This window comes from Corythoichthys intestinalis, chromosome 18 (genome assembly GCF_030265065.1).
Source record: "Corythoichthys intestinalis isolate RoL2023-P3 chromosome 18, ASM3026506v1, whole genome shotgun sequence".
NCBI lineage: Eukaryota > Metazoa > Chordata > Actinopteri > Syngnathiformes > Syngnathidae > Corythoichthys > Corythoichthys intestinalis.
This window is the reverse complement of record NC_080412.1, coordinates 15,809,119-15,820,655: the sequence shown is the minus strand read 5'-3', so window position 1 is coordinate 15,820,655 and position 11,537 is coordinate 15,809,119. Positions and strand designations below refer to the sequence as shown.

General features: G+C 39.0%; 1 protein-coding gene across 1 annotated transcript; it reads right to left on the bottom strand.

Annotated features, from left to right (window-relative positions):
* Window positions 1-283: 283 nt before the first annotated feature.
* On the bottom strand, window positions 284-10,613 carry hspb1 (heat shock protein, alpha-crystallin-related, 1). The gene is made up of 3 exons (XM_057821525.1): window positions 10,181-10,613; window positions 3,403-3,466; window positions 284-804 (listed from the first exon to the last, which is right to left on the bottom strand). The coding sequence occupies exons 1-3, from the start codon at window positions 10,551-10,553 to the stop codon at window positions 648-650; spliced, it is 594 nt and encodes a 197-aa protein (XP_057677508.1). The 5' UTR covers window positions 10,554-10,613; the 3' UTR covers window positions 284-647.
* Between the last annotated feature and the right edge of the window lie 924 nt (window positions 10,614-11,537).

The window sequence follows — 11,537 nt, the reverse complement described above, 5'->3', positions numbered from 1 at the left end:
CTGCCACCCTCCCAGTTCAAAACGATTGGATGTCTACAACTGATACGCTCATTTTAGTTCACAGCAGAAAGATGACTGAACGCCATCATTTTTTAAATAGATTTTATATTTACCAGCATGTGTAGCAACTAAAAATACACTTTCTCTGAAAGATGAAGTAAATGTCAGACAGGCTATTAAGAGATTTATATGAGGATATTCTAGGCCTGAATCAAAATTGACCCAAAACACTGCGCATGCGTGTGAGAAAACCAAACCATATGTCAGGGTTATGATTATTCAACTGTTTAGAAGGATATAAAGGTAGGAAAAAAAGTAGAGACACCTGGTACGCCAATTCAACTTTAATCTCTGTTGACATTTTTAAATCGACTGAGGATGAAACCAGTCTATTTGCAGACTTCGAACAGGCATTATTCAGCTTTTTGTGGTTGTGAAGTGCATGCTCTCCAGAGACTTTTTCTCCCGTGTGATGCAACAGTTAGCACGAAAGGCTCAGCAGAAATGAGGAAGACAGAACAGAGTGGGAGCAACACCACACTAAAATGAGGAGAAAGATGACAGTGCACAGAGAAGACACACCTATGCAGGGAAGGTACTCCCAGTCTGGCTTCGCTCAGATGAAACGACCCGCTGGAAGCCGGTTCCTACTTCTTGACTACACCGCTTTTGCTGTCGACGGTGACAGGTATTTTGACCTCAGCTGCCTCGATGGCCGCCTTGGCCAGCGGGGCCTCCACAGTCAACACGCCGTCAGGAGACAGCGATGATGTGACCTTTTCCACATTGGCGCTAGAGGGGAGGCTGTGGGGGATTTGAGGGGAGATCATGAATGTACAGTATTGTCAATTTCTTGAATCTATAATGAATCAAAACAAATGTACTGTTACATTAACTTTTGTAGGCATAACACAAGGCTTATAACATTGTGGTCAATTTGTCAACATTTGTCTACATACTACATACAGTGCTGGCCAAAAGTATTGACACCCCAGCAATTCTGTAAGATAATGCTCAATTTCTCCCAGAAAATGATTGCAATTACAAATGATTTGGTATTAAAATCTTAATTGATTTTGCTTGCAATGAAAAAACACAAAAGTGAATGAAAAAAATTTAAATCATTATCATTTTACACAAAACTCCAAAAATGGGATGGACAAAAGTATTGGCACCATTTGAAAAATCATATGATGATTCTCTAATTTGTGTAATTAACAGGACCTGTTACTTACCTGTGGCACATAACAGGTGGTGGCAATAACTAAATAACACTTGCAGCTAGTTAAAATGGATTAAATTTGACTCAACCACTGTTCTGTGTCCTTGTGTGTAACACATTGAGCATGGAGAAAAGAAAGAAGACCAAAGAACTGTCTGAGGACTTGAGAAGCAAAATTGTGAGGAAGCATGGGCAATCTCAAGGCTGCAAGTCTCTTCAAAGACCTGAACGTTCCTGTGTCTACCGTGCGCAGAGTCATCAATAAGTGTAAAGCCCATGCCATTGTGGCCAACCTCCCTAGATGTGGACGGAAAAGAAAAACTGACGAGAGATTTCAATGAAAGATTGTGCGAATGGTGAAAAAAGAACCTCGACTAACATCCAAACAAGTTCAAGTTGCCCTGCAGTCCGAGGGTACAACAGTGTCAACCCGTACTATCCGTTGGCGTCTGAATGAAAAGGGACTCTATGGTAGGATACCTAGGAAGACCCCACTTCTGAGAGACAGAGACATAAAAAAGCCAGGCTGGAGTTTGCCAAAACTTACCTGAGAAAGCCAAAAACGTTTTGAAAGAATGTTCTCTGGTCAGATAAGACAAAAGTAGAGCTTTTTTGGGAAAAGGCATCTACATAGAGTTTACAGGGGGAAAAAAAACAAGGCCTTCAAAGAAAAGAACACAGTCCCCACAGTCAAACATGGCGGAAGTTCCCTGATGTATTGGGGTTGCTTTGCTGCCTCTGGCACTGGACTGCTTGACCGTGTACTTGGCATTATGAAGTCTGAAGACTACCAACAAATTTTGCAGCAAAATGTAGGGCCCAGTGTGTGAAAGCTGGGTCTCTCAGAGGTCATGGGTCTTCCACCAGGACAACGACCCAAAACACACTTCAAAAAGCACTACAAAATGGTTTGAGAGAAAGTACTGGAGACTTCTAAAGTGGCCAGCAATGAGTCCAGACCTGAATCCCATTGAACACATGTGAAGAGATGTGAATATGGCAGTTTGGAGAAGGCATCCTTCCAATCTCAGAGACCTGGAGCAGTTGCCTTTAGAGGAATGGTCTAAAATTCCAGCAGAGCATTATAAGAATCTCATTGATGGATACCGGTAGCGGTTGTTTGCAGTTATTTCGTCTAAAGGTTCTGCTACCAAGTATTAGGCTGAGGGTGCCAATACTTTTGTCCGGCCCATTTTTGGAGTTTTGTGTAAAATGATAATTATTGAATTTTCTTTTCATTCTCTTTTCTGCAAGCAAAATAAATGAAGGTATTACTACCAAAGCATTTGTAATTTCAATCATTTTTTGTGAGAAATTGAGCATTATCTGTCAAAATTGCAGGGGTGCCAATACTTTTGGCCAGCACTGTAAAACTAAAAATTATAACGAAATAAAAATACATTAAATCAACTGATATACTGTATTGGTAACACTTTATTTGAACTCTGCGCCATAAGACCCATCATAATTATGACGTGACACTGTCAGGAACATGAATGAATGCTTATGACAGATGTCATTAAGTGTGACATACTTTACTAAATGACGGGCAATGACATCTGACATAAGCCCTCATTCATATTCATGACAGGTCTCATGTGATCATTACGACAGTCTAATGGCACAGAGTTCAAGTAAATTGTAACCGATATATTCATAAAATAACATTACAATATTGAAAAATGAATTCAAAGAAGAAAAATAAACATACATATTATTTGTTGGACTTTTTTTGTTATCATATTAAGAATCTTAAAATACATATAGACTTCAGTCAAAAATCATTTAGAATTCGGGGTTGAATTTAGAAATATAGATTTGTGAATATGAACCTTTCCCAACAATACATACAGGTTAATCATTGTAAATATCTGTTTTCCTCTTTGGATTCAAATAGAGTAATAATTGGTTTCCTATCTAACTGAATTGAGGCAGCCGAAATTTTCCTCCAATTCCGTATTGACGTCATCCAAGTGACGGACAGTTCAGTTGTCAAAGAGACCTCTAGATGGCAGAATAACCAAAGCTAAAATAAAGAGCTAAGTGCAGGCGTTATGGCTGACACAGGAAAAGGAGGAAGAGTAATCATGTTAAAAAAAACAATATTCTGGTTTGATTTTTTTCTAGAGGTCAAAGGTCAGACAAGGTAGTGTGGAAAACAATGATAGTGCTTTGCTTACGTGTATTTCCTGGTGAAACATCTAGACACAAAACCATGCTCGTCTTTCCGCTCTTCGTGCTTTCCTGTGGACAAAAACAATGAACATATTCTGATTCAGACTACCAAGTGTAAACGACAAAGCATGTAACTCAATGCAAACATCTATGTGAATGCTCTACTTTTGACAATTTAACATAAGAACAATTTATTTCACAATGAAGTTATGTAACACTAGGGTGACCAAACGTCCTCTTTTGCCCGGACAAGTCCACTTTTGACGTCCTCTTCATAGCGTCCGGCCGGGTTTTATAAATGCCCGGTTTTCATGAATTTTTCAAGGGGCGAATATGAAGAGAATCCCTCCGGCCGCTGGGAGGCAGCGCCTGCCTGCATTGATGTGGCTCATACTAGTAGGGGGAGAAGGCGTAGTTCTAAGAGACGTTTATGCTGTTGTACTGCGTTCATAGTTCTCCATTATGGAGTCACAGGAGTGCCAAAATTAAAAATAAATAAATAAATGAATAAATAAATAAATGAATAAATAAATAAATATAAAGAGAAATAAATATATAAATAAATAAATGAATAGGTAAATAAATGAACGAATAAATAAATATAAAGAGAAATATATAAATAAATAAAAATATAACGGTATACTTTGTCATTGCCATTTACTTTTGGTCATTAACAACCACAAACGGAAAAAACAATGACAATATTTTTCATTGACTTTTACTTTCTGTCATTGAACACCACAAACAGAAAAAACAATGACAATTATATTTTTTGCTTTGCCTTTTCTGTTTGGCTTTCACATTGTCATTGTCATTTGTCGATCGCCTTTCCTCTTTGGGAATGTAAATGGCAAATGCGCAGAGAAACGGTCTGTCAATCAAATGACGTTGGGAGGGGCTTTCCAACCAGGAATAGTGGTCGATAACTGATTATTCCTGGTTTAACTTTCTGCACATGCGCCGTACGACTACCCAAGCGCGACCGCGGCTGTTTTGTGTGACTGCACTACGCCACTTCCTCCAATGTCGTCATGAGTATAGACGCGAAGATTCTGACATTGAAAATAATTATTCTTTGAATGGTCTAGCATGTGTGTCGAATAATATATTTTATAATTTTTTTTTTTTTTTTACCGGTCTAGTAAAATGTATTTTTATTGTTGAATCTATCACGTAAAAAGTCTATCCATATCCATATCTATCCAGTCTATCCTATCCATAAAAACCGCACGTGCAACTCGATAACCGACGTCACTTTCCTTCAGGTAAACTAGGAATAATCAGTTATCGACTACTATTCCTGGTTGGAAAGCCCCGCCCATCGTCATTTGATTGACAGACCGTTTCTCTGCGCATTTGCCATTTACATTCCCAAAGAGGAAAGGCGATCGACAAATGACAATGACAATGTGAAAGCCAAACAGAAAAGGCAAAGCAAAAAATATAATTGTCATTGTTTTTTCCGTTTGTGGTGTTCAATGACAGAAAGTAAAAGTCAATGAAAAATATTGTCATTGTTTTTTCCGTTTGTGGTTGTTAATGACCAAAAGTAAATGTCAATGACAAAGTATACCGTTATATTTTTATTTATTTATATATTTATTTCTCTTTATATTTATTTATTCGTTCATTTATTTACTTATTCATTTATTTATTTATATATTTATTTCTCTTTATATTTCTCTTTATATTTATATTTATTTATTTATTCATTTATTTATTTTTAATTTTGGCGCTCCTGTGACTCCATACTCCATACACCTTTATGTAAGTTTATCTCCTGTTAATGTCGATCATGTGTCTTCTGTTGTATATTGGGTTATATGTGTGTACACAGAGGTACAGTATATTGTATTCTTCTTATATCAATTGTTCTGCGTTCGTGTATTTGGTTGAATGTTAGTATTATGTTCTAAGTAGCTCTGTTTCTTATGCCTTAAGGTTTCGTCATCTATGTTAAAAAAAGGAAATTCCAAATTGACACGGAGGTGTATTTATTCACAGTTAGCGTGTGTTGAAATTGACACTTTGCACCAAAGGCGTAGGTTTGGTCTCAACATTGGTAGGGACGATATTACAGCATAACCTGCATGTACACTTTTTGCTCGGGATGGGACATTAATAAGACCAAACAGATTGGGTGAACGGGGTCACGGCTACATTTCTCACGAATATGAAGCTAATTAGTTGATATGCTAAATCAGGGGGGCTCATGAGGTCGCCCACGATCGATCACTCAATCGCAAAGCTCGTGTGGGTAGCTCGTGGCATCCCCCCAAAAAACACTTTTTTTTTAATGTACATAATTAATTATGATTGTTGTGTGTATGTTGTGTTGTGTGAGCTACATATGAGGTTATGCAGCACCTTGCTAACGTTTTTCTAGTTCCATAGTTTCCAGCTGAGTTCACTACATTTCTCACAGTTTATTTAATGTTAACAGTAGAAAACACAAAGAGAAAGACATTTCTCTCGAAGCAGCTTCCTACTTCAGTTTTGCAGGTTAGCAAGTTCACACAGTTTCATGTTATGCTAACACTGATGCAGGTCGGACCTACAGTACGAAATTAATGGTGTGTTCGCCATTTACAAGACAAATATGTCTTTTTAAATTTCTAACATTGGCTGCTGCTGGCTGAAAAAAAACTTCTCATATCTCAAATATCTAATGTGCATGTGTGTGAGGGTCAAGTTATCAGCCAATCAAATGTGAGTTTAGGAGGAACAAATGGACCGGCACATTCAGCGAGTGAAAAGATGTACATGTGAATCCAAACATAATGAAAATAATTCACTTAATAATGGTGAGGTCAATTACAACAATTAAAACATATAAGAAGACAACATAAATGACCTATATAACCGAAGTCATTACATAACGCAAATAAGGTTGCTTAAAAGTTGGTGGGAACAATTTGAGCATCCTGAAAAGTTGGTAGTTTTTTTGTCCCAACCGTCCCTATGCAAACCTACGCCCTTGCTTTGCACAGAATACCAAGGTACTGTGCTGCCTTTGACGTGTTCCCAGAAAGCCTGCCCAGTTGCTAAGAGTTTTTGTTTACGATCAATACATATACTGATATAATGGCAACTGTTGACTTCTGTCGGAGCTTTGTACTGGCGTGATCTGTAAAATCCCGTTTGGTGTCGCATCGTTGCGCTGCCGATGATTGTAAACTTTGACAGCAATGTTGGATTTTGTCTCGGCTACCGGTGCTCGCTAATAGGGTAGCTATCAGTGAGCTAAGCCGCGGTAGGCATTATGGGAAATGTAGTTTTGAACTGCTGTGTTTGGAAACATGCTGGTTGAATAGTTTGTCAGTTTATTTCGGTTATTGTTTGCGTGCAATCCAGAACATTGAGTGGGAATAACAATTGAGTGGGAATAACAATTTGTCAACAATTGTCGTGATAGTAATTTATAAAAATTTTTAGTTGGCACATAGCCTACTGTGTGTTTGTATCGACTGGACTACATTTTCATGGGTCTGCATTATATATATATATTTTTTTTATCAATATTTAATGTGTTTTTGTTTTGTGTTGCTTATTGCCTTTTTATTGCTTGTTTTTTAGGAAGAATAAAGCCTGTTGACTAACCTGTAACCTGATAAATAAAAAAAATATTTTCATATAGTATATAATATACTGTATACTACAGTGGCAATGTACAGTGAATCACAAAAGTGAGTACACCCCTCGCATTTCTGCAGATATTTAGGTATATCTTTTCATGGGACAACACTGACAAAATGACACTTTGACACAATGAAAAGTAGTGTGTGTGCAGCTCATATAATAGAGTTGATTCATTTTCCCATCAAAATAACTCAAAATATAGCCATTCATATCCAAACCCCTGGCAACAAAAGTGAGTACCCCCCTATGAAAACGCGTACTTCCCTAAATGTCCAAATTGAGTACTGCTTGTCATTTTCCATCCAAAATGTCATGTGACTCATTACAGGAGTGCTGTCACCATTGCTGCAGAGACTGAAGAGGTGGGGGGTCAGCCTTTTAGTGCTCAGACCATACGCCGCACTCTACATCAAAATGGTGTGCATGGCTTTCACCCCAGGAGGAAGCCTCTTCTGAAGACTGTACACAAGAAAGCCTGCTAACAGTTTGCTGATGACATGTCAACAAAGCACATGGGTTACTGGACCCATGCCCTATGGTCTGATGAGACGGGCGGGCTTTCTTGTGTACCGTCTTCACAAGAGGCTTCCTCCTGGGGTGACAGCCATGCACACCAATATGATGTAGAGTGCGGCGTATGGTCTGAGCACTAACAGGCTAACCCACCACCTTTTCAATCTCTGCAGCAATGCTGATAGCACTCCTGTAACGAGTCACATGAGATTTTGGTGGGAAAATGACAAGCAGTACTCAATTTGGACATTTAGGGATGTACGTAGTATCTAAGGGGTGTACAAACTTTTGTTGCCAGGGGTTTAGATATTAATGGCTATATTTTGAGTTATTTTGAGGGGAAAATAAATTAACTGTATTATATAAGCTGCACACAGACCACTTTTCATTGTGTCAAAGTGTCATTTTGTCAGTGTTGTCCCATGAAAACATCTACTTAAACATCTGCTGAAATGTGAGGGGTGACTCACTTTTGTGATGCACTGTATTTTTTTTTTTGATTTAAAAAAAAAAAAAAAAAAAAATTCTATCCAGACAGAGGAGGCACACTTTAAATATCTTAAAGTTATATAGGCATCTTTGAGTGAACTTCGAGTAAAATTGAAGTATCTCGAGGCCGGGCCGTGTGTCCTCTTTTTTGGAAATCAAAATCTCGTCACCCTATGTAACACCTCAAGCACCTCAAGCCAATGCTTTTTGCCTGCGGAATTGAGTATAACAACTCTCAAGCTTTTCAAAATATTCATATCTTTTTGATGTTCCAATTATGTTTTCCGTCAGCATTTATGTTCGCTCCTTTTTCAACTATTGCTGCGTGGGCCCTAATTGTGTAAGCTTCTCTTTAGTGCCTAAACACATTTGAACAATGTGGCTCTGCTCAAGTGGATTCTGTCAGGGATGTCTTGGGATGTTCAGCAATCGGTGGTCCAACACCTCCACTTTGAGTGTGTATCAAGTAGGAACTGGGAGTCACTTCCTAAAATAAACCTACTAGAGCAGAGGTGATAGATACGTAAATTGTGTCCTTGTTTGATTGGAAAAGTCTGCTCGTCCACAGAGGAAGCTGTGCATAGTTATCTTCCTGCCTTGTTATTTAATTTATCTTTTGATTGGCATACAAATATGGAAGAAGCAATATCCGAGCCCCTTTAGCCTATCGCCCACACTCCCTGATATCTAGCTTTTAATTAACATACAGGACAGCAAGTCAAATCTAATTTTTGCATGACTTACAATAATGCTTTGTGATAAAATAAGTAAAACAATTTCATCAAAAAATGGATTCACGATTTAAGATTTTTAAATGAACAAATATTGTCAATTGCCCTTTAAAGGGTTTAAAGCAACACTTGGTAACTTTTCATTTTTCGTCGATTTTAGCGACGCCGGTGGACAAAAGCAGTAGTGTTTTGCTTTATGTAAGACTGCGCTTCCCATGAGGACCAGCGCTACGTTTCCCATGAGAACCAGCGCACACCCGCATAGTGTCGTAAAATCATGACAGTCGCCTGTAAATGGATCAAACAACATTTATTTTTCCAGTGGCTGTGTGGTTGCCTCAAGATATAAAAGAGGTGTCAATCAACTACATGTCAGTCGACATATCATCACAAATGCTATGAAAATGTTTTAATAAAGGTTGAAAAGTTACCTAGTCTTGCTTTACGTCCTTCCACGCAATTTGGTAGAATTTTTTTTCTTTTTTTCTTCCCAATGATGTCATTAGGGCAAAATGCAGCTTCTTTTTTGTGTATAGGGTGCAGGAGGAAAATAGTATATTGTATCTCTATTCATTACAAAGTGAAATGATACATTGATACATACCACAGATGTATAGGTAATAAATAAACTTTAGATCTGTCTTTGCTGTTAGATCATCTTTGTTTGCATTGACATAAGAGAACAGGCTTTAAATTCCACTGCAGTTTTGTTTATCTTAGTCGCCCTGACTATATGGCAGCTGGACGCCTAGACAAAATCCATCCGTCCTTGTAAAGCTACACCAACGCTGACATCCAAATAGCATAATTCAACTCAAAAGAGCGAAATGCATTGCATTTTGTGAACGTCAGCTATAGGGAACTGGTCCACTCCTACATGTTCTATTGTTTTTATATCAGCGGGCTTTGATCCAGAGAGCCCACACCCACCAGCACACTGAAAAACAGCACTGCATTGTTCTGGCTTATTATGTAACTGCAAGTTTCCAGAACAGTTAAGCCACTCCACTGGGAAGCAGAGATTTATTACACTGCTAGGTTACACCTGCAACTATCTGTTGAGACTCAATACAAGAAACATTAAGAGAATACACACACAGACCACTGGATACTTGAGCAAGAGTGCCCAAACTTTTGCATGCCACAAATACAAGTACTCTTAAATCTACCGAGATACTACATAAAAATAACCTAAATATTTTTAAATATACTGAAATACTTAGAAAGCTTATCTAAACTCCTGCATGTACTAAAATACTTTGAAAAATATCTAAAAGTGCGCAAATACTTTGTTATCTAAATACACTTAAATATGTATCCCTAGATAATTATTCATAATATATTGCATTTAATAAAGTGCCTTATCAAGGGTTAATTTACTTAATTTTTGGTAAAGTACGTGAGTGCTCACCAGTGATTTCCACCACACCGTCCTTGGTTTTGACCACCAGCTCTTCAGGTGAGAACTGGTTAACATCCAGCGACACCTTCCAATTGTCTTGGGTCTGCTTGATCTCAGACATGCCCGTGCTCATCTGGCGGGACAGGGCGCGGGCCTGCTGGGCCATCACGGCACCTGGATACATCACAGCGGCCATGTCAGGGGCCATCACAGAAGGCCGTATGTAGCCGGGCCAGTGGGTGTATGGATACGAGGCCAAGTCTTCCACCGGGGCCGGCATGCCGAAGGTCTGGTCGAAGATGCGGCTGGTGGGGTGCCAGTCACGAAAGGGGTCCCAGCTCGGGGTGCGCAGCATGGTGAAAGGAATCCGTCTCTCTGCCATGATGGAGAACTACTGGTGGTCTTTCGGATAAAGTCCCTCCCGACATTCTGGCCGCCTCCTATTTATACGACCGCTGACACCAGCCATCCTCTTTCCCCTCCCCTCAGCACTCTCACAGAACTTACGAGAAGGTCTATTTGTGTTTGACGTATCACTGCAATGGAATCCAGAAGGAGGACCCTCCCCAAATGACAGCTGAGCATTGCACTGTTCAACCTTCCTCCCTCACATACTGACATCCAGACTTCCCCTCTGTGGCAAGTCAGTCATCATCAAAGCTTAAAAGGGACTTGCTGTATGGTTAACAAGTTCGAAATAAATTACAACTACCCAGCCGCCTACACTGGCTAACTTGGAATTTACGGGCAACAATAAGTCTGCAATCAATGGAATTAATTAACCGAGGGGCCCAACAAAATTAAAATAAGATGATGCGTATACATCCCTGGAATATACATTGGTGCAAAAAGATATTTAGTCAACCACCAATTGTGAAAGTTCTCCTACTTGAAAAGATTAGAGAGGCCTGTAATTGTCAACATGGGTAAACCTCAACCATGAGAGACAGAATGCGGAAAAAAAATATCAGAAAATCACATTGTTTTATTTTTGAAGAATTTATTTCCAAATTAGGGTGAAAAATAAGTATTTGGTCACCTAGAAACAAGCAAGATTTCTGGCTGTCAAAGAGGTCTAACTTCTTCTAATGAGGTATAACGAGGCTCCACTCGTTACCTGTATTAATGGCACCTGTTTTAACTCATTATCGGTATAAAAGACACCTGTCCACAACCTCACTCAGTCACACTCCAAACTCCACTATGGCCAAGACCAAAGAGCTGTCGAAGGACACCAGAGACAAAATTGTACCAGCACCAGGCTGGGAAGACAATCTGCAATAGGTAAAACGCTTGGTGTAAAGAAATAAACTGTGGGAGCAATTATTAAAAAATGGAAAACATACATGACCACTGATAATCTACC

Excerpts from the sequence above, each read along its gene's own strand:
- hspb1 (XM_057821525.1), bottom strand. The coding sequence starts at position 10,553 with ATGGCAGAGAGACGGATTCCTTTCACCATGCTGCGCACCCCGAGCTGG. Across the intron at positions 3,467-10,180 it reads CGGTGTGGTGGAAATCACTG|GAAAGCACGAAGAGCGGAAA; the intron begins GTGAGCACTCAC and ends TTTTGTCCACAG. Across the intron at positions 805-3,402 it reads TGTTTCACCAGGAAATACAC|CCTCCCCTCTAGCGCCAATG; the intron begins GTAAGCAAAGCA and ends AATCCCCCACAG.